Source organism: Aotus nancymaae, unplaced genomic scaffold, assembly GCF_030222135.1.
Source record: "Aotus nancymaae isolate 86718 unplaced genomic scaffold, 86718_ANA_hifiasm-v0.15.2.pri h1tg000029l, whole genome shotgun sequence".
NCBI classification, from domain to species: Eukaryota; Metazoa; Chordata; class Mammalia; order Primates; family Aotidae; genus Aotus; species Aotus nancymaae.
This window is the reverse complement of record NW_026988442.1, coordinates 23,793,914-23,816,031: the sequence shown is the minus strand read 5'-3', so window position 1 is coordinate 23,816,031 and position 22,118 is coordinate 23,793,914. Positions and strand designations below refer to the sequence as shown.

At 46.3% G+C, this 22,118-nt stretch overlaps 1 protein-coding gene across 2 annotated transcripts in view; it reads left to right on the top strand.

Annotated features, from left to right (window-relative positions):
• Nucleotides 1–622: 622 nt before the first annotated feature.
• The window catches only part of JPH2 (junctophilin 2), a 75,647-nt gene continuing 54,151 nt past the window's right edge, over nt 623–22,118 (top strand). The window contains exons 1-2 of one of the 2 annotated variants that reach the window (XM_012467223.2): nt 623–1,458; nt 9,237–10,393. In XM_012467223.2, coding sequence (XP_012322646.2) covers nt 1,080–1,458; nt 9,237–9,259 — 402 coding nt within the window. In that variant the 5' untranslated portion in view covers nt 623–1,079 and the 3' untranslated portion in view covers nt 9,260–10,393. Of the gene's footprint in view, nt 1,459–9,236; nt 10,394–22,118 lie in introns of those variants that run through there. The other variant, XM_012467222.2, reaches the window with a different exon arrangement.

The window sequence follows — 22,118 nt, the reverse complement described above, 5'->3', positions numbered from 1 at the left end:
GGTGTGTGAGCCCTGGACTCAGATTTCGTGTATCTTTCAGACTGTTTCCACAGCCTCACCTCTCTTTCTGACTTCTCTCCTCTGCTTTCGGGAGCACATGTGAAACTGTCTCCATTCCTTTCTCTTTAGGTCACCAGATTCCTTGATGGGGCTGGCAGTGGTGCTGTAACCCCAGGTCCCCTTAGGGCATGTGAGTGGTGGTGGGGCTGAGACCTGCCAACCTCCTTGCTCTGGGGGATTTTCAGTGTTCCAGGACTGGGCGTTCCGGTCTCCCTCTCCCCTCCCTTCCCCGATTCCCCGGCGCCCTCCCTGCCCGCAGACCCAGGGCACTCTGAGAATGGAAGGGAGCTGTCACTCCCAGCAGGAAAAGACACCAAGGTCCCTGGGCTGCCTGCACTCAGTTCTCAGCCTCCTTCCTCAGCCCTCCAGCCACTGCTGGGTCTGCGGCACGGGCACGATTTGAAATACCCCTCCTTCCCGCTTTGAAGGAGGCTGGGCTGGCCGGGGTTATTTTGGGAGCAGCTTCTGAGATCCAATGGCCTTGTTAGGGCAACACTGACCTTTCCGTCCCAGGAGGAGGGCAGGATTGGAGAAGGGGGCGGGGCAGCGGCGGGGAGACCAGCAGCCCCGCACACCCACTGGGGTGGAGAAGCCGGCCTGCGGGCTGTGGGAATTCAGCCTCAGACGGGGGCTGTCGCTGTGCTGGGGACCCCTCCCCCGCACCCATTCACTGGGCTTCTTAAAGAGATCACACCGTTTTCCCTTGGACTTCTTGAAAGGCAGACTTGGGACTCTTTGTGGGAACTTTGAACCTTTCCTTCCTGCTTTCTTCCCAGCAGGCAGCCTTGCTCTGGCTGGTGGAGCCGAGGCTCCCGGGCATGGCACTGACTAGCCGACCCAGTACTGACTTGGCGCCTGGGCTCTTTCAGCCTCTGCTGGCCTCCTGCTTTCCCCCTCCTGGGGCGCAGTGGTGAGTCTGGGGGCCTGGCCCTGAGGGCACTGGAGGAGTGTTGCCAGCATCACCCACGCCCTCTGCACCCACGCTGGAGGACGCGGAGGTTGTCAGGGGCTATGATGAGATGAGCGGGGGCCGCTTCGACTTTGATGATGGTGGGGCGTACTGCGGGGGCTGGGAGGGGGGAAAGGCCCATGGGCACGGACTGTGCACAGGCCCCAAGGGCCAGGGCGAATACTCTGGCTCCTGGAACTTTGGCTTTGAAGTGGCAGGTGTCTATACCTGGCCCAGCGGAAATACCTTTGAGGGATACTGGAGCCAGGGCAAACGGCATGGGCTGGGCATAGAGACCAAGGGGCGCTGGCTCTATAAGGGCGAATGGACACATGGCTTCAAGGGACGCTACGGAATCCGGCAGAGCTCAAGCAGCGGTGCCAAGTATGAGGGCACTTGGAACAATGGCCTGCAAGACGGCTATGGCACCGAGACCTATGCTGATGGAGGTGAGGCCAGCTGGGGGCCTGCAGAGCTGGGGCGGGGCCAGGGAGGGTGAGGAACACTGGTGGAGGGTGGGAAAGGTGACGGGCAGTTGGCACAGAATCTTATGGGCTAGGATGTGCTGTGCTGTGCTGTGTGGCTTTGGGCAAGCTGCTCCACCTTTCTGAGCATCCATTTTCTTGTAGTAAAGGTGGAGCTAATAAAGGGTTTGATGAGAGGATTGGCAGGACTGCTTAGTACAAAGCCAGCCACATAAATGCACACTCAACACACACTCAATAAAATGTAACTACTGCCGTTTACATGTTCAGCATGTCCCATCATAGATAGCCATGGAATAGACTCTAGCAGAATTGGGGTCTAGTCTCAACCTTACCATGAAAATTATTTTCAAGCAATAGATCATGAGGAGTATTCATTCATCCACCAACCCATCTACCATCCACCCATCCATCTATCCATTCATCATCTATCTACACACCAATCCACCCACAGTCCATCCATCCTTCCACCCACCCACCCACCTACCTGCCCATCCATCCATCTACCCACCTACCCATTCATCTTTCCACCTAAACATTCATCATTTGGTTTTTTTGAAAAACCAAAAAGCAAAGGCATGCAGACAAACAGTTATACATGTTAGACACAAGTACGTTTAGAATGCTGGGGCAGAAAGGAGCATTTAGATTTGAGGAGGTCAGGAAATTCCTTAGTGGAGCTGACGCCTGAGCTTGATCTCTGTAGGAAAGTCACGTTTGTGAGGGTGGGTGTGGGGCAGAGAGAGGAGTGAGGACATAGCTCAGAAGCATGAGAATAGTAGTGGGCTAAAGAAAAGGAGAGGAGTTTTCTGTGGCAAAACAGCCCTGTGGAGTGGCGGAGCAGGCGTCATTACCTAGTCCACGAGATGTAACACTGGACATATCACTTAGCTGGGCCACAGTTTCCTCATCTATGAAACGGGCACTTTAGAATATCAGTACTGCTCAAAATGTGGTCAGTGGACAGGAAGCATCAGTACCATCAATCCATCAGTTAGAAATGCAAGTTCAGTGGCCCACCCAGACCTGCTCATCAGAATCTCTGAGTGTGAGCCCAAACGCTGCTTTCACAGGTGTATCAGGCAATTTTTATACATATTAGAGTTTAAAAAGTATTGCTTTAAATTAGGGCCTAGCAAACCATGGGTCATGGGGCAAACTGGCCCCACCGTAAGTTCTGCACAGCTTATAAGCTGAGAGTGATGTTACATTTTTAAATGTTTGGAAGAAAAAAAGAACAGTATTTTTTTGACATGTGAAATTATTTAATTATTTGAAAGCCCCTATATAACATCCTCAATTTTGCTTCTTGTCCTGCAAAGCCTAAAGCATTTATTATCTGGCTTTTTTTTTTTTTTTTTTTTTTTTTTTTGACAAGGTCTCACTCTGTAGCCCAGGCTGGAGTGCAGTGGCACAGTCTCGCGGCTCACCGCAGCCTCTGTGTCCCAGGTTCAAGTGATTCTCCCATCTCAGCCTCCCAAGTAGCTGGGACTACAGGCACCTGCCACTACACCCAGCTAATTAAAAAAAAAAATTGGTAGAGATGGGATTTTGCTGTGTTGGCCAGGCTGGTCTTGAACTCCTGACCTCAAGTGATCCACCTGCCTTGGCCTCCCAAAGTGCTGGGATTACAGGTGTGAGCCATCATGCCCAGCCCTGCCTGACTCTTTACAGCAAAAGTCTACTGGCTGTGGCTTTGAATGGTCATTCAAACTCTTTCTGACACAGGATAATTCTACAGAGTCTTCCTAATGAGCTGCATTGGAAAGAGGAACCCACACAGATAACTCAAAACTGGCTAATTTTTACAACTGACATTTGGCGTCAGAAGGCATTCGCAGAATATTGTATTCGTCACTAGTGTCTCCTCTTTTTGACAGGGGACAGGAAGTGTGGGAGTGGGACTGGGACCAGAACAGCTGGAGCAGGAAATGGCCTCAGCCAGCCCAGGGAGCAAGGTTTGCTGAAGCTGAGGCCCTTGGGCACATTGACAGCAGCCTCAGGTGCAGGATAGATTTGCATCTGGGCTGCCAGTTGGTGGGTGTTTGGGTGAGGGCCTGCCCTCGAGACCATGTCTGGATGGTAACGAGGTCCCTGGAGTTTCTGCAGGTGCCTTTGGCTGCTACCCAGCAGGTTGGGAACGGAACAGCCCTGAGCACAGATTCTGGCTCCACCACTTGCTAGCTGGGTGACCTTGAACGTTTTCTGAGCCTCTTGAATCTAGTACAATTTGGTTCCCCAGATGTTTCATGCAGGCACAGTGCTATGCACTGGAGACAGAGCAGAGAGCAAGCCTCAGTTTCTCTGGCTATAAAATGGAGATAATCCTTGCGTACTTATACGGCATCAGTCACCTGTGCACAGTGGTGCACTGTAGGCATGTGTAGAATGTTCCTTCCGGTCCTTCTTCTCTTCAAACCAAGGTGTGTATGTGTGTGCGTGTGTGCATGTGTGTCTCTGTGTGTGTCTCTCTGTGTGTCTGTGTGTGTGTGTGTTGGGGGTCTGGATGTGAGTCACAGGACACAAATTTCTGGGTCAAAGTGAGCATAGGAAACCACAGGATCATCTCCCAATATGTCTAAAAGTGGAAAACTTATTAATTAATTAATTCATTCATTCATGCAACCAATATTACTAAGCACCTGGTCTGTTCCAGGCACTGCTTCACAGAAAGTTCTAGGGCTGGGGCAGTGACCAAGACAAGGTCCTCAGGGGGCTCCCTGTCCAGTGGAGAGGATGAACATAAACCAGAAAACAAACATACATGTAATCTCTAGAAGTTACAAATGTTACGGAAAAAACAGACAGAGGCGGAAGAGGATGGTGTTCTTAGATGGAGTGGTCTCAGAAGCCTAGAGAGGCAGTAGGTCCCCTCAGGCAGAGGGAATCCCGTTGCAAAGGCCATGAGGCAGGGCTGGGCTTGGTGTGTTTGAGGAACAGCAAGAATGCCAGAGTGAGTGAGGAGTGCAACAGTCGTGGGGCTGGGCCGGATCACACGGGCTCTGCGGGCCCTGGGTTTCTCCCATGTGTGCCCAGGAGCTCTTCAGGCCAGGTGACCAGAAGTCCTGCTGTCCTGGTTTGTCAGAGGCTCAGACTTCTCCCAAATGAGACGACCCCACATCCAGGGGCCCTGGCAACCTCACAGATTCTCTTTCCCAAGCCACACACGAGGTGTAACTCTCCAAAATTAGATGTGGCCACCGCTTCGGAAAATCTCTTTAATCAACCTGTCATCAGTCCCCAGAGGATTTGTTAAGGATCTGCCCTCACCCTTTCCCCCAACCTGGGTATCGCTGCAGGGGGGAATGTGGACAAATAAGATCCTATGATTAGGAACGTCTGGGAGTCAGACAGCCCTGGGTCATTCCCCTGGACCTGCCACATTGTTTAAACTCACTAAGTCCCTTATCTTTAAAATGGACCTATCCCAGTCTCTCAAAAGTCTTCTCATGGGATGAATGAGTACTCAGTAAATGGTTGTTGCTATTATTACTATTACATATATATATATTTTTTGAGACAAAGTCTCACTCTGTCACCAGGCTAGAGTGCAGTGGTGCGATCTTGGCTTATTGCAACCTCCACCTCCCAGGTTCAAGTGATTCTCTTGCCTCAGTGTCCCAAGTAGCTGGGACTGTAGGCGCACGCTATCACACCCAGCTAATTTTTATATTTTAGTAGAGACAGCATTTCACTATGTTGGCCAGGATGGTCTTGATCTCTTGACCTCGTGATTTGCCCACCTCAGCCTCCCAAAGTGCTGGGATTACAGGCGTGCGCCATTGCACCTGGCCACTATTACCTATTATTAATCCATCCAATAGATATTTATTTAGTGACTATGATGAAGCTAGCACATTGCTACACCGGTGGTGTAGAAATAAGCAGAAGAGAAACGCTCCCTGCCTCCACAGCAAATCTAACAGGAAATTGTCCTGCAGTACTGTGTCGGGTGCTAGGTAGGGGCAGACAGGGGAGTAACAGAACCAGAGTGGGCAGCTGAGCAGACGCAGGCATTCAGGGAGGCTTTCTGAAGTCATTTGCAAGCTGAGCCCCGATGTACGTGCAGGAGTGAGCCAGGTGACAAGGACAGAGGAAGACTCCAGGACCAGAGGACGGCATGCAAAAGCTGGGAGGTCCAAAACTTCCCATCCAGCTAGGAGATAAAGCTGAAACTTGCATCTTATCCTCAAAGGTTCAGAATTCTTCTCCACTGCTCCCCTTTTCTTGCAGTCAAATGCTACCAAGAAAACAGCAGTTTTCCAAACTGGTGATGTCAACTCGTTAGTGTATGGTGAAATCAATTCAATGGGTCAGGAGGAAAGAATAGAATAGAAGTATCGGAGTATTTCACAGAATAAGCTAAAGTATTATTTTTGGAAATATTTGTTCAGTTGAGGAGATATATATATATATGCACACACACAGTGTGTGAGAGTGTGTATGTGTTTAAAAGTGTCTGCATTATGTGTGCTTCGCGATGTAAAATGTATTTCTAACCGCAAGTCATGGTCACTAAGGTGACTTGACTTGGCATCTTCTTGGAAGCCCCTGACATTCCACCTCCGCAGACCCCTTCTTGTGTTCTAGGCTTTTTCTCTGGTCTGAGGATGAGCTCTTCAGCTCTCGCCTTGGAAAGGGAAGGTGGGGCTGGTGCAGGAGCTCTGGCCTCCCAAACCCTGTTGTAAGCTGCTTGGCACCCCTCCCCCTCCTATAGCCCTCATTCCTCCCCTGGCCATATATAGCAAAGCTAAAAACAGCTGCTGACTTAAAGCACACGCACACACCCTAGCCCTGAAAGAGTAATGCGCTTGTTGCGTGGCTGGCTGGCTGTTCCCACTGAGACACTCGTGGACTCCAGACCTCCTAGATTCCGTGGTGCTTGTTGTTTTCTGAGGTTCTTGGTCCTGGGGCCCCTGCTTTGGCCTCAGAGACCCATAAACGCCCTGAAACTTCAGGCATGATGTGCACATATATGCAAGACTATCTGTGTTTTTCTGGGAGGCGTTTTCTCACATAGTCTCAGATTCTCCAAGTCATCTCTTGCTCAGATAAGTTCCAGAACCACTGATGACTTTAATAATCCCTTCCCCGAAATGTGCACTGGAAGAACCAAGCCTGAAGTTGACTTTTTTCCATAAAGCTAATAAAAATAATAACAGTAAGGCTGAGGTGGTCGGATTGCTTGAGCCCAGGAGTTCTAGACCAGCCTGGGCAACATGGTGAAACCCCATCTCTACAAAAAAGAAAAATACAAAAATTAGCTGGATGTTGTGGCACATGCCTGTAGTCTCAACTACTTGACAGGCTGAGGTGGGCGGATCGCTTAAGCCCAGGAGGTCGAGGCTGCAGAGAGGCATGATCACATTACTGCACTCCAGGTTGCACAACAGAATGAGACACCGTGTCAAAAAAAAAAAAAAAAAAAAAGGCAATAAATAATAATAATAGTTAACATTTTTGGAGTGCTAAGTCCCAGGCATCATTCCTAGCACTTGAGTTATGTTGTATTATTTATTTATTTATTTTTTGAGACGGAGTTTCACTCTTATTGCCCAGGCTGTAGTGCAGTGACCCGATCTTGGCTCACTGCAACCTCCGCCTCCCAGATTCAAGCCATTCTCCTACCTCAGCCTCCTGAGTAGCTGGGACTACAGGCGTGTGTCACCATGCCTGGCTAATATTTTTGTATTTTTAGTAGAAATGGGGTTTCACCATTTTGGCCAGGCTAGTCTCGAACTCCTGACCTCAGGTGATCTGCCCGCTTCGGCCTCCCAAAGTGCTGAGATTACAGGGGTGAGCCACCGCACCTGGCCTGTTGTATTATTTAAACCTTCACACAACAACCTCATGCAGAATTAGTTATGACTCCTGTTTTACAGATGAGGAAACTGAGATGGAGAGCATGCAAGTACCTCACTCAAGGTCGTCTAGCTAACAAGAAGCAGAGATGCAATTTGATAATAATAACTGATCATTAAATATTTTGTATTATAAATATTTTAATACCTGTAAGCCCTGATACAAAATGGGACATGCTACATAATTTGTGAGACCCAGTGCAAAATGAAAATGTAGACCTTTTCTTTAAAATTATTAAGAATTTTAAGATGGGGACAACAGAGCGTTAACCCAGGTGCAGGGCCCTTCTGAGTGCTGTGTCCTACAAGACTACGTAGTTCCAGCATCCACAAAGCTGGTCTCGACAATGGTAATAACTGTGCCTGGCTACTAGTTAATGTGCCTTTACTATGTACCAGGCTCTGGCTAAGAGTCTTACGGGCATTGTATTACTTGGGCTTCCTCATAACCCTCTCCTCTACTACCCTACTGGCTTTTAAACTGTCATAATTGCAACCCCACTATAAGATATGTATTTTATTCTTTCTCTGGGAAGTGAATGCAAAAAAAAAATATGCATTTTACATTGTAATTGTGTACGTATACACGTCTTTAAAAATGTAAAACTGAAACAAGCCATCGCAAAAAAGATTTTCCTTCCTAGGTACAATGCTTGCTATTTTGTCTTTTATTCTATTTTGTTGAGAGAATTAAATGAGGCCCTGATCCACATAAAGCTCTTAGAACAGGGTTTGGCATATTTTAGTGCTTTTATTATTATTATTATTGCATGCTGAAAAGTTGAGACTTTATGTTTAATTATGACAATTGGGTCAAAAACCCAAGCTTCTGCTTTCTGGATCCAGTTTTCTTTCTTCTGCTTAAAGCTTATGACTTAAGCTAATTTTAGTCCAATTGACTCTGAACACAGGGGCTATGTGATTTTGCTAGGTGGAGGACTGAGCAGTAAGTACCTGGTGTCACATTCTCTGGACCTGTGATACATGTTCCTTGCAGAGATAAGCTCGAAAGAACTTCACTTCCATATTTATTTATTTATTTTCATAATAGAATATCTTTTCTATTGGTCAGTTTCTCTATCTTTATGCCAACGTCATGCTGCCTTGGTTACTGCAGCTTCATATTGCCATAAAATCAGAGTAAATTCTTCAACTTTGCTCTTCTTGTTCAACACTGGATTATTCCAGGTCATTTCCATTTTAAAATCAGCTTCTTCAGCCTGGGCAACAGAGTGAGACCCTGTCTCAAAAACAAAACAAAACAAAACAAGAAAACCAGCTTCTTGATTTCTGAAAAAGGCCTGCTGGGATTTTGATGAAGATTGTATGAAGTCTACGTAGATCAGTTTGAGAGAATGGATATCTTACTAGCAGTGAGTCTTCCAACCCATGAACATGGTATATATCTCTATTTGTTTAGGTTTTCTTTAATTTCCTGCAGCAATGTTTTAGAGATTTCAATGTCTTACGCATCTTTTGTTAATTTCATCCCGGCGTATTTCAGTTTTTGTGACGTTGTAAATGGCATTTAACATTTTATTTTCTCAGTTGTTGACTGCTAGTTTATAGAAGTACTATTGTTGTATCTTGACTTTGAATTCCTTCACCTCACTCGGTTAATTTCTTAGTTCTAGTGGATCTTTTTGTTTGTGTTTTTCACATTAAAAGGATTATCTTTTAACTTGAAATAATTTGTTATTAAAAATCAAGTGTAGAGGCCCTGAGGAAATCTGATATTATAAAGGAAGACGTGATATTTAAGCATCTGAGACTTAGAGTAGCCAGATCTGGGTTCAAATCCCAGTTGTGCCAGTTCTTAACCAGGTGAACCCGGGCACACCATGTAACGTCCCTGAGCTTCCATTTCCATTTTTTTTTTAGGGATGTGTTACAATCTCCCTTAAAATATGATCGAGACAAGGAAACAAGATAATACATGTGAAGCACTCAGCACAATGCCTGGCACACAGGAAATGCCAAAATATGTGTTTCTGTATTTCCTTCACGTTCCAAAGGGTGAATTAATTCAGGATGGCTTGAACTATAGCTGTCCCTGTCTTTGGGAGGATATTTGAGGACAAAAAACTTTGGAACAGTGAATAAGACAAGACTCTGATTCGCTTAGTTCTGTCTTGATACCTGCCAGTGTAGGCGGAATCCATGCCAGACACGATTTCATTTCCAATGTAGAATCAGCATAATTTAACCTCATCTTGGAAATCTCATGTCCCAGTTCACAGCCAGGTATCAGCGTGACAGTCAGCTGAGTTGCTGTCTTGGCAGCTTCTGGGCATTCTACAGAGACCCCAGGAGAGCACAGCAGACCCTTAGCAGGACAGGAAAGCGGACATTATTAGTCTTTCCTCTCCACGGCCTTGTTTTCAGTGATTCATGTGTCCGATTGGCCAAATCTCCCAAATCTTTGCAGACGTGCCCCTGTCCAAGGCCAGGCCTTTGGGATTCATCAAGCTTGCTTGTTTCCAGGGCTTACTAATTCAGTGCCCAGCAGCTGTTCCCTGGAGCAGGCCTTGCCCTCCACACCCTTGTGAAGAATGTCGAGTCTTATTTTCTGAGGGCCCTGGTTGAGGGTGGAGTGTGGGGCGAGGGGGACATAGTCGCTTCCTGCCGCAGACTTCCTGCCGTGGAGGGTTATCCTTGTTCTCACCTGTCTCTTCCTGAGCTGAAGCCACAGAATAGGGGAGTAGTTAGGGCTGGCACTCCTCCCTCCTGTGTAACTTTCACTCCCTGCTTAAAGGGAACTGATGAGAGTTGCCTGGCACAGATCTGGGCTGGCAGAATCCACAGAGCAGCCCAGGTATGCTAGGAACTCCAGAGTGACCCCTGCTCTTGGCCAGGAACGAGCACCTTGGGCCTGGAGGTCTTCCTGCCAACGCTGGCTGGCCATTGCTGTGGATGGAGTAGAGTTGGGGTCACACATGGAGGCCGACGGCTGCACAAAGCCTCCAGGGGACCCTTTATGGTATGCACCATGCTTTTATTATTTCTATTTTTAATTAAGTTACAATCCTTTATGGGTACTTTTTTTATTTTTTATTTTTATTTATTTATTTTTTGACAGGGTCTTGCTCTGTCGCCCAGCCTGGAGTGCAATGGTACAATCATGGCTCACCACAGCCTCGACCTCCTGGGCTCAAGCGATCCTCCCACCCTAGCCTGCTAGTGCCTAGGACTACAGGCACATGCCACCCTGCCTGGCTAATTTTTTTGTCAAGATGGGGTTTTTCCATGTTGCCCTGGCTGGTCTCAAACTCCTGAGCCCAAGCCATCCGCCTGCCTCAGCTTCTCAGATTGCTGGGATTACAGGCATGAGCCACTGTGCCTGGCCTATGGGTACCTTTTAACACAGTGATCTAATTTAACATCATCAGTGACAGACAAACCTACAGTATATACCCTTGACAGGATGTACGGAGAAGGCCAGCACTTTAAGAGGCTGAGACAGGAGTGTTGCTTGAGCCCAGGAGTTCAAGACCAGCCTGGACAACATGGTGAGACCCTGTCTCCAGAAGAAAAAAAGAAAAGATAGGATCTGACCCCTTGGATGAGATTCTTTTAGCTATGGTGTTGAAAAGAGGCTGTTTTGGGAAGGCAGGTATTGAGTGAGGGGGAGGTGGTAATGAGACCAACTAGTGAGTTTATTACAATTATTATTGGTGAGATGATGAGATGACGGTGGCTGGCACCGCCACCTTCCAGGAGCAGAGGTGGTGAGAAGATGCATTTTGAAGTAAGAGCTTATAGACTGGATAGGAGTGAGAGAAAGAGAAGTCATGGATGGTCCCAGGGCTTTGACCTGAGCCATGGAGGGATGGTGCCGCCATGAACTGAGATGGGATGAGGGTTTGAGGAGGGAAGGTCAGGAGTTCAGTGCAGGACACCATGGGTGAGAGATGCCTGTTGGAAGTGTCCATGGGCATTGGGGTTGGGGGCAGGCCTGTGCACAGGTAGGTGGGGCTCCCTTTAGAGTCTTTCCCCTTGACCTTTCTTGCCTCCTGCACACACAATCATTTCTGGTCCCCAAGGCCCTAAGGGCTGCTGAGCTGACCCGAGACCTGGAAATGGGGCTGTCCCCCAGGCCACAGGCTCCTGTGCTGTCAGCACCCAGGCGATGCCTCCTGGTTAATCCTCTGCTTCTGGTGTGAGCTACGGGGCATCATCCGGGGCAGCAGCCTCTGGATGTACGGGTGCTGGAGCCTCGCGGGCTCAGGGACTTGTCATCCACCTGCTGCAACCTGACCCTGCTCCCAGGAGCTGGTCCCAAAGCTCCTCCGCTTTGGGTTGTCTGTTGGTGATCCCAGGAAACCAGAGACTGTGGAGATTTGATGGACAGCAGCATTTGGAAGCCATGGGAAGGGACTTTGGTGCCAGCCTTGTAGGTGAGCCAGGGAGCAAGGCCTTGGAATTGTTATGAGAAAAATGTAACGCAGTCTAAGTGCTCACTGAAGGGTCTGTTAAATTAATTTATGAGGCCATGCAATGAAGTAATAAAGGCCTTTAAAAAGACAGGGGTGGACCCACCTATATTCATACAGAAAGAAATCTAAGGCATTGTAAGTGAACCACAGCCATTTGGCAAATATTTATTGAGTGCCTGCTAGGTGCTAGGTAGTGTTCTCAGAGTAGGGCAGTGGTAGACTGGTGAACAGCTAAGCTTTTAGTCTATTTGTGATAAGTATATGGTTGCAGTTTGGCAGAAGAAGGCCTGGAAGGATCTAAATCATTAACAGGAGTTACCCTGGGGAGACCAGATAGAGGTCTTTTCTTTTATATAGTCTTCTGTTATTTGGATTTTTTGCAGTGAGCATATGACTTTTGCAATATACATTTTTCTTTTTTTTTTAAATTCGAGACAGGATCTCACTCTGTCATCCAGGCTGGAGTGCAGGAGGTATCTTGGCCCACTGTAACCTCCATCCCTGCATGGGGCTCAAGCAATCCTCCCACCTCAGCCTCCTAAGTAGCTGGGACCACAGACATGCACCACCACACCAGCTACTTTTTTGTATTTTCAGTAGAGATAGGGATCTCATCATGTTGACCAGGCTGGTCTTGAACTCCTGAGCTCAAGAGATCCACACACCTCAGCTTCCCAAAGTGCTGGGATTATAGTCATGAATCACTGCACCTGGCCCAACTTTTGCAGTTTTTATTTTATTTTTAATTTTTAGTTAATTCATTAATTTTTTGTTTTTTTGAGCCGGAGTCTCACTCTGTTGCCCAGGCTGGAGTACAGTGGCATGATCTCGGCTCACTGCAACCTCTACCTCCTGGGTTCGAGCGATTCTCTTGCCTCAGCCTCCAAGTAACTGGGATTACAGGCGCAAGCACCACCACACCTGGCAAAGTTTTGTATTTTTAGTAGAGACAGGACTTCACCATGTTGGCCAGGCTGGCCGCGAACTGGCTTCAAGCAATCTGCCTGCCTCGGCCTCCCAAAGTGCTGGGATTACATGCATGAGCCACTGCACCTGGCCCAACTTTTGCGAGTGCTTCCGCCATACAAACAGTATTTACATGTAGACATAACAAGAAGCCCTCAGGATGCAAAAGGGTTGGGGGTGGGGGTGTCTGAACAGTTTTCCAGAATCTAGGCTCAGAATCCTGGATGGTCTCCCCTTGTTTCTCCCCACTCTGGGTACTCAGCTTTTCAATGCAAGGCAGGGTTGAAAGAGCAATTGTGGAGAGGAACATGTTCCTCAGTCTCAGCTGAGCTACTCCCAGGCTGTGTGGCTTTGGGCAGGTCCCTCTACCTCTCTGAGCCTAAGCTTCCTCCTCTGTATAATGAAGGAACAGACTACACTTACCCATAAAAGTAAGCAGATTTTCTCACGCACGACATTGGATAATTGGCCGTGGCTACCTGGGGAAGTGGTGAGGGGAGACTCCAGGCCATAATGCTACTCAGCCTCATGACCCATGTGCAATGTCCGTTGTGGACACAGATAGGGAATAAGTGGTGTATGTGATGGATTACTCATGGCCTTGCACTAGAAGATCTTGTCATGTCTGATGAAATTTTTTTGTGTTTGTTGTACGGATAAAATTATTGGGACACTGGTATTGTAGTAGAGAAAGAATTTAATAAATGTAGAGCTAGTCAAGTGGGAAGATGAGAGTTTATTATTTAAATTTGTCTCTGAAAGTTTAGAAGCCAGAGTTTCTTAAGGGTAGTTTGGTGGGCCGGGGACTAGGGAGAGGCAAATGTTGATTGGTTGGATTGGGGATGAAATGATAGGAAGTCACAGCTGGTTTTTTTTTTTTTTTTTTGTATTGAGGCAGTTTTGGGGTGGGAGTTATGGAACTGGTTAAATTAGTTTTTTGTTATGAATCACAGGTCTGGGAGTTCAAAAAATATTGTAAAGACCAATTTTAGGTTTTGATAGTAGTGATGTTATCTCTAGGAGTCGCTGGGGAGGTTACAAGCCTTGTAACCTCTAGCTATATTTCTCCGGAGTCGTAATTTTATAAAGGCAGTTTGGTCTCTGAGTAAAGAGGGGGTTAGTTTCGGAAAAGGACTGTTAACTGTGTTTGTCTTAAACTATTAACTCAATTATTTTTATAGTTAGTTTGGTCTATATCCAGGAATGAGTGAAGACAGCTTGTGAGGTGAGAAGTAAGATGGAGTCAGTTATATCAGATTTGTTTACTGTTATATTTTTATGTCAGATTTTTTTCACTGTCACAATTTTTATAAAAGTGGATTTAATCTCCAAGCTCCACTCCAGCTGTGACCTTCTCAGGATTAAAACATTCTCACTTACACCAGAGTTGAGGTTGTCTATGGCTGTGTTGAACATTTGCAATAGAAATCTAACAGCCCGTATTAAATATGTATTATTGAGCCCTGTTTGGTGACTCATGCCTATAATGGCAGCACTTTGGGAGGCTAAGGCAAGAGGCTTGCTTGAGTCCAGGAGTTCAAGAGCAGTCTGGGCAACATACTGAGACCACATCTCTACAAAAATATAATTAGCCAGGCGTGGTGGCAGGCGCCTGTGTTCCCAGTGACTTGGGAGGCTGAGGTGGGAGGATCACTTTAGCCCAGGAGGTTTAGGCTGCAGTGAGCTGTGATTGTGCCACTGCACTCTAGCTTGGATTACAGAGCGAGACTGTCTTAAAACAAAACAAAACAAAACAAAAATATTGGTATATACACACATATGGGTTCCTAGAGCCAGCTCCTACTGGCTCATGAGAGCTCAGGAACTTTGCAGTCACGGCGGAAGTATTTACACAGTGGAAACTGACTAACATTACAGATTGAGGCTGGTTTGGTTTTTCCTGAAGAGCTGGTTTGCTACTGTATCCTGGCTATTGTGCTAATATGAAATGCCTTTTTTTCTTCTCACCCCAATTTAGGGTGATCAGCCATCTCCATTTGCCTGAAACTGCTCTGATGTTAGCACTGAAAGTTCCACATCCCAGGAAACCCCTCAGACATAGGCAAACCAGGATGACTGGTCACCCTACAATCTTTTCCATGAAGTGAAGGGAGCCAACCTCTGTGGAGAGCCTGAGATCTCTGCTAGATAACCCATGTAATACAGCAACCCTGCAAAGTAAACTTGCTATGCCACTTTACTGAGAGGAGACAGACTCAAAGGTAGCTTATCCAAGGCCTGTGCTCGTTAATGCATTTGACAGTATCTGCTGCATGTCTTCTATGTGTTAGTTTCTGCATTGAGTGCTGGAGATGCTGTGGTGGGCAAGGCAGACCTGCCCTGGCCCCCAAGTGCGTGTATCCTAACAGCAGAGACCTGTATCTAACAGTTACTTAAATACAAAATGTGATACATATTTTGCAGGAAAAATAGAAGAGTTTATGAACTGACAACAGGGGAGTCTGGTCTGGTCTGATAATCAGAGAAGGCTTCCTTGAGGAAGTGATGTTTGAGCTGAGAACTGCAGGATGAACAGGGGTAAACTGGGTGACGGGGAGGCCACACAGGCAGGCAGAAGGGATGGCAAATGCAAAGGCTTGGAGGTGGGACCTGAGCATGCTAGTCCAGAAAAGGCTGGAACACAGAGGCTGAGAGGGAAAGTTGGGTGGATGAGGCTGGAGAAATTGGCAGAGCCCACATCATGAGGGTTTTGTGGGTCACAGTGAGGAGCCTGGACTTCATTCTTCTGAGAGACTCTGGGGTACCCCTTCAGATACTCCTTAGGACCAGGGTCACATTCCCCGAGCTGCCAGGAGTGTTAGAAGCTGTCAGATCCTAGCGGGCATTTCCATTCAACAAGGGAGCTCCCTCCTTGACATCCAATGACTGTAATGACCAGGCCTCCTTGCTTTGATTTTGGGCAACTCTGAAGGGCGATACCAGCTTCAATCCCCCTGGGATCAGTTGAGGATTCTGCTGCAGATGTTCAACTTCTTCCATTGCCAAATCCTGCTTCCTTCCTTACACATGCTCTTCCTGAGAGCACTCCTCACTAAATCACCTGCACACCATCTCAGCTTCAGAATCTGTTCCCTAGGGATCCTGACCCGAGACAATCCTCAAGGCACTGGGAAGGGTTTTAAGAGGGGGAGTAAACTGCTGAGATTTGCATCTTATGAAGGAGATGAGTGGCAGCAGCAGAGGGTTCCCTGAAGTGGGGGCCAGGGAGGATACTGCTGTCATCATCAAGGGGGAAACGGGTGTGGCTTGGACCAGACAGATAGGGTGGAGACCGAGAGAAACAGAAAAATTAAGGAGTACTGCACTGTGTCACCATGAGAAAGGCATTTACATTCTTAGTTACAGTTTTTCCAATTATACCATTGAAATGATGATGGCTGTATCTGTTAGGTACATTTTTATCTATTCATTCTAACAATATATTAAGCAAAATTAAGGAAGTATTCAGAGTCAGGTCTATCTGTTTCTAAAGGCCATGTAATTTCCATTATTCTTTGCTACCCCCAAAGATGTCTGAGCCCTGCCTTACTTTCTCTGAGATGCTGGGTCCATAGTCTTTATCAAGGTGGGTTAGAGCCAAGCTGGGATGAATCCCTTATAATCAGGAGCATCTGTACAGTGTCTGTGGCTTGGGCATGCATGCTGATCACAGTGAGCATTTCTGCTTCACCTGGCCTGATCTTGGTATGCTTGGACAAGAGCCACTAACCCCTGGACTCTCTGAGGCTCACTCTCTATCTGTCATGCTTCGTCTTAAACACTGTCTGAAATTTGTTGATGACGCTTCCATGGGCCGGCCAAAGATCTCGTGCCAGCATCTGATATTATGTGAGAGGACTTGGAGAAGGATCAGGGATGGCTGGGAGACAAAACAGGCAAGATGAAGACAGGAGAGCTTCCCTGGGAAGTAAAAAGTCATCAGTGTCTTGGGCAATGAGAATTTGGAGGAAGGAAGGTGGTTTCCTGAAGGAGGTAGTTTGAAACTGGGCTATGAAGGACTTGGGAAGATAAGGCTGGGAAAGTGAGTTGGAACCAGGTCATGAAGGGGCTGGACTATCAGGTAAGGACTTCCATAGGCAATGGGGACTCCTAGAAAGAACGAACAAGGAACTAATCCTCATTCCTTTCTTTTCATCTCTGTTCAGTTCTCCAGTGTGTTAGTCTGTTTTCTGTTACTTACAACAGAATACCTGAAACTGTGTAGTTTATAAGAAACAAAATGTATTTCCTATAGTTTTTTCCTTTTTTTTTTGGAGACAGTCTCTCGCACTGTCACCCAGGCTGGAGTGCAATGGCACGATCTTGGCTCACTGCAACCTCCGCCTCCCAGGTTCACATGATTCTCCCTCAGCCTCCTGAGTAGCTGGGATTACAGATACACACCACCATACCTGGCTAATTTTTTGTATTTTTAGTAGAGATAGGGTTTCAGTATGTTGGCCAGACTGGTCTCAAACTCCTGACCTCATGATCTGCCCGCCTCAGCCTCCCAAAGTGCTGGGATTACAGGTGTGAGTCTCCGCACCTGGCCTATTTCCTATATTTCTGGAGGCTAGGAAGTTCACGGTCAAGGAGTCATATCAAGAGAGGCCATTCTTACTAGTGATGACTCTCCGCAGAGTCCCAAGGTGGTACAGGGTGTCATGTGATGAGGGGGCCAAGTGTAGTAGCTCAGATCTCTCTTCTTCCTCTTATAAAGCCATTAGTCCCACTCTCATAACCAATTAAACCATGAATCCATAAATGGATTAATCACCTCTTAAAGGCCCCACCTCTCAATACTGCCACATTGGGGATTATGTTTCAGTATGAGTTTTTCTGGGAGGACAAACATTCAAACCATAGCATACAGGCATACTGATCTTCCAACTTCAGATAGTTTCCTAGAAATAGGAAGGTGTCGCTGGCCAGATGGAGTGGTGTTCTCAGTATCCATTCTGTGTTTGGAGGCAGATCACAAGATTAGGAGTTCAAGACCAGCCTGGCCAACATAGTGAAACCCTGTCTCTAATAAAAATACAAAAAATTATCTGGGCATGGAGGCGGGTACCTGTTGTCCCAGCTACTTGGGAGGCTGAGGCAGGAGAATTGCTTGAACCCAGGAGGCGGAGGTTGTAGTTAACCAAGATCATGCCACTGCACTCCGGCCTGGGTGACAGAGACTTCCTCTAAAAAAGAATACCTGAGGTTGTGTAATTTATAAAGAAAAAGGTTTATTTGGCTAATGATTCTGGTGACTGAAAAGTTCAAGGTGGGGCATCTACCTCTGATGAGGCCCTCAGGCTGCTTCCACTCATGGCAGAAGGTGAAGGGCCGCTGGTGTGTGCAGAGGTCACATGGCAAGAGTAGAAGCAGGAGTGAGAGTGGGGAGGTACCAGGCTCTTTGTAAGAAACAGCTCTTGCGGGAATTAATAGAGCAGGAACTCACTCACCCCCAAGGGAGGGCATTAATCTATCCATGAGGGATCTGCCCCCATGACCCAAACACCTCCCATTATTCCCACCTCCAATGCTGAGGATAACATTTCAGCATGAAGTCTGGAGGAGAGAAACATCTGAACCATAGCACTTGCATTTCTGAAACGGTCATGCTTTCTTCAGAGCTGAGCTTTGGGCGAGAATTTTGGAACCTTTGACTTGTAAGGGATGTTCTCATACTCTTAGAGGTGAAGTACTAGTCAGGGTGCTTGGCTGCGACTGCCAGCAACTGCCACATTGTGTCATCATGAGCAGGTCATTAAAATTCTTAGTTTTGGCTTTTCCAGCTGTAAAATCAAAATGATGTTGCCTGTATCTGTTAAGATACTTTTTTTGACCTCAGGTCACGGAAAACCCTAACTCCAAATGACTTAAACCAGCATTTTCTAATGGAAGTTTAATATGAACTACATATGTAATTCAAACATTTTTAGTAGCCATATTTAAAAAGGTAAAATTAATTTTAATAACATTTTATTTAACTCATTGTCCACAATATTATCTTTTTGTGTGTCATCAATATACAATCATTAATGGGATATTTTCCATTCTTTTTGTGTGAGTTTTAAAAAATTTAGTGTTTAGTGACCACAGGTGGCTAGTGGCTACCATATTGGACAGCACAGACTTAAATAGTGAGGATATTTATTATTTCATATAATTGAAAATCCAGAGGTAGAGGAGCCTCAGGATTGGTTAATTTAGAGGCTTAACAGCATCAACAAGGATCCAGCTTCCTGCCAGCTTTTTGCTCTGCCATCCACAGATATCAGCTTTGTTTTCAGCTAGCTCTCCTCATGGTCCCAAGGTGGCTGCCATAGCTCTGGGGTCACCTCCAGATGCATTGATATCCAGCAGCAGAAGAAGCTGTGCTTCTCTATGTGTATCTCTTTATGAGAACAAAAACCTCTTTTCTGCCCCCCCTCACAGCTGATTTTCTCTCAGTCTCAATGCCAGATTTCATTACAAACTCACGTATAATCCAGTCATTGGCAAGGAAGATCTGAAAGTCTGGCTTAGAGCAATGAGAGTTTACCCCTAGAGCTGGAGACAGGCTTACCCTTCTCTAAGTCTCATGGAGAACTAGACACTGGAACAAAACTGAGGTCCCATCAGCAAAGGAGTGGAGAATTGCTGTTGCCCAAAGTGGGTTCCATGGGACACAAATCGTGGCAGATGCTCTGCCAAAGGGACCTTCTGATTAAATAACATCTGTCTCTTGGAGGGTCACAGTAGTCATGAGCACACGAAGGGTTCTGATAGATCCCACAGGAAGGAGACCTTTCATTTTATTTCACTTTGATTTTCTCAAACTTTCTCGACTTCAGAACTGTGGTTTATTTCCCCCATGATAAAATACATCAACACAAGTTTTGAGAAATACAGTTTTAGAGAACCTGCCTTAATGGATTACTAGTTTATAAGCACGGAACATCTTCCACAGGACACAGGCCCACACACTGGCCTCTTTTGGATGCAACTGAATGACCTGCATTCAGGAAAATTCCTGTAGACCAGGCAGAGTATCCAGTGGCTCAGGTCACAATCATCATTTCCCTGAAAAAGAACAAAAGCTACAGTTTTCTCCTTGCTAAACTCATCCAAACCTTGGATTCACACCCTATGAGAACGTCTCACATAAGAGCACATACCGAGACCTTTGGGTGATTTGCTTGGTTTCTTTGTCATAGTCTTCATGGTTTTCATGGTGTCTTCCTGAAAGGGACAAATCTGTTTGCCAAAGCAAATGTATTCAGACTGATGTTTAAAACCACAATAAAATCAGATAAGCCCTCTTATCTGATGTCATCAATACCAGTTATAAACTGGTTAATCGAATAAGTCAGTAAAAGCAGAGAAACACGAGAATAATACATGTCTTATATTTTTGAATTTAAATCACACATATGCATAATATATAGTCACCCGATCTTTACTTTTCATCCACTAGTCTTCTGATGACAAAGTCTTTAATGAATGGAGTTTCTCATTGTCTTTCTTGGATACCCATCATGTGTAATCTATAAAAACTAGTTCCTTTCAGTTTCTTTAAAGAGGAGTGAGAAGTTGAAGACACTGGCAGCCTGAGTGTAGAAAATGTCTAGGTTTTTATAACTTCATTCCCAGTCTAAGATAGGTATGTCATTCATACTGAATTTGAGGATAATTTTTTAGGGACTCTCCTTTATGGACATCTAAAAGTATTTGGCTTTTCTGAGGAATAGCAGCCCTCTTTGTTTTTTGGTACATTGATATTCCACTGGTTTACATGAGAAATATTAATAAATCCCGTCATTTCAGTAATGAACACAACTGAAGTAAACAACTTTGGAAACAATCTTAAACATAAAACTTCACATCTGCGTACAGAAGCATGTAGGCTTCTGAGAGCATGGTCTACCAACTGGGAGCATCTGTGTGCCAAGGGTACCAGTTAGCAGGGTTTTATTTTTAATTTTAATTTTTTTGAGAAAGAGTGTCACTGTGTCATCCAGGCTGGAGTGCAGTGGTGCCATCTCAGCTCACTGCAACCTCTGCCTCCCCTGTTCAAGTGATTCTCCTGCCTCAGTCTCCAGAGTACCTGGGATTATAGGTGTGCGTCACTATGCCTGGCTAATTTTTGGATTTTTAGTAAAGGTGAAGTTTCACTATGTTAGCCAGGCTGGTCTCGAACTCCTGGCCTCAAGTGATCTGCCTGCCTTAGCCTCTCAAAGTGCTGGGATTACAGGCATGGGTCACCATGCCCAGTCAAGGTAGCAGGTTTGACAGAAGGAATGGAGCATGCTGGTTGATGGGAGGTCAGTGGGCAGAGTTTACAGCTCCCAACCCAGCCTGCACATTAGAATCATCTGAGTTGTTTTGAGAAATATCCAATGTCTAGAGCAATTAAATCATGATCTCTCACCAGGAAAGGGGATCTTGTACTGTAGATATGGCTGCCGGGAACTATACTGTGGTGTGTGTTTAGGAGCATGGAGGCAAATGAACAGATCCCAGTGTTTTCTGCTGCCTCAGGTCAGAAGCTCTGAGGTCTTCTCCCTGAGTCAGGGATGTGCCCCAACCAGCAAAACCTGGGTATTCCAGAGCACAAACATGCATTCCTTTTTTTTTTTTTTGAGATGGAGTTTCACTCTTGTTACCCAGGCTGGAGTGCCATGGCACGATCTAGGCTCACCACAACCTCCGCTTCCTGGGTTCAAGCAATTCTCCTGCCTCAGCCTCCCAAGTAGCTGGGAGTACAGGCATGTGCCACCATGCCCAGCTAATTTTTGTATTTTTAGTAGCGACGGGGTTTCACCATGTTGACCAGGATGGTCTTGATCTCTTGACCTCGTGATCCACCCGCCTCGCCCTCCCAAAGTGCTGGGATTATAGGCATAAGCCACCACGCCCGGCCCCAAACATGTATTCTTACAAACAACTGGACCTGGGCAGAAAATTGGAGCTGGTCTCATTTTCTTCTTGAGCTGTGTCTCTGTCTTCTGTGACTCTTTATCATCTTTTCAGTTAATCCTTTCTGGGCAAAGACTCTGACCTGTCAAAAATCTAGACTTTATTGAACACTTACTGTATACTAGGCACTGAGCTAGCTGCCTCACACATAGTTCATTTAATCTTCAACTAGCCCTCCCCACTCCCTGCCACTCAAGACCTGAGGCATCACCTCTCATCTGGACTACTGCCATGGCTGCGTTTATTTCTGTGATTGGTTAATTAAATTTAGTCTATCCCTGGCACAAGACTCTAAGCCCCTTGCTGGCAGGGATCATGTCCACTTAGTTCATGGCTGTATCCCAGCACCTAGCTAAAAGAATGCATGGTCTTCATCTAGCTTGTCAAATGCAAAGGATTGTATGAACAG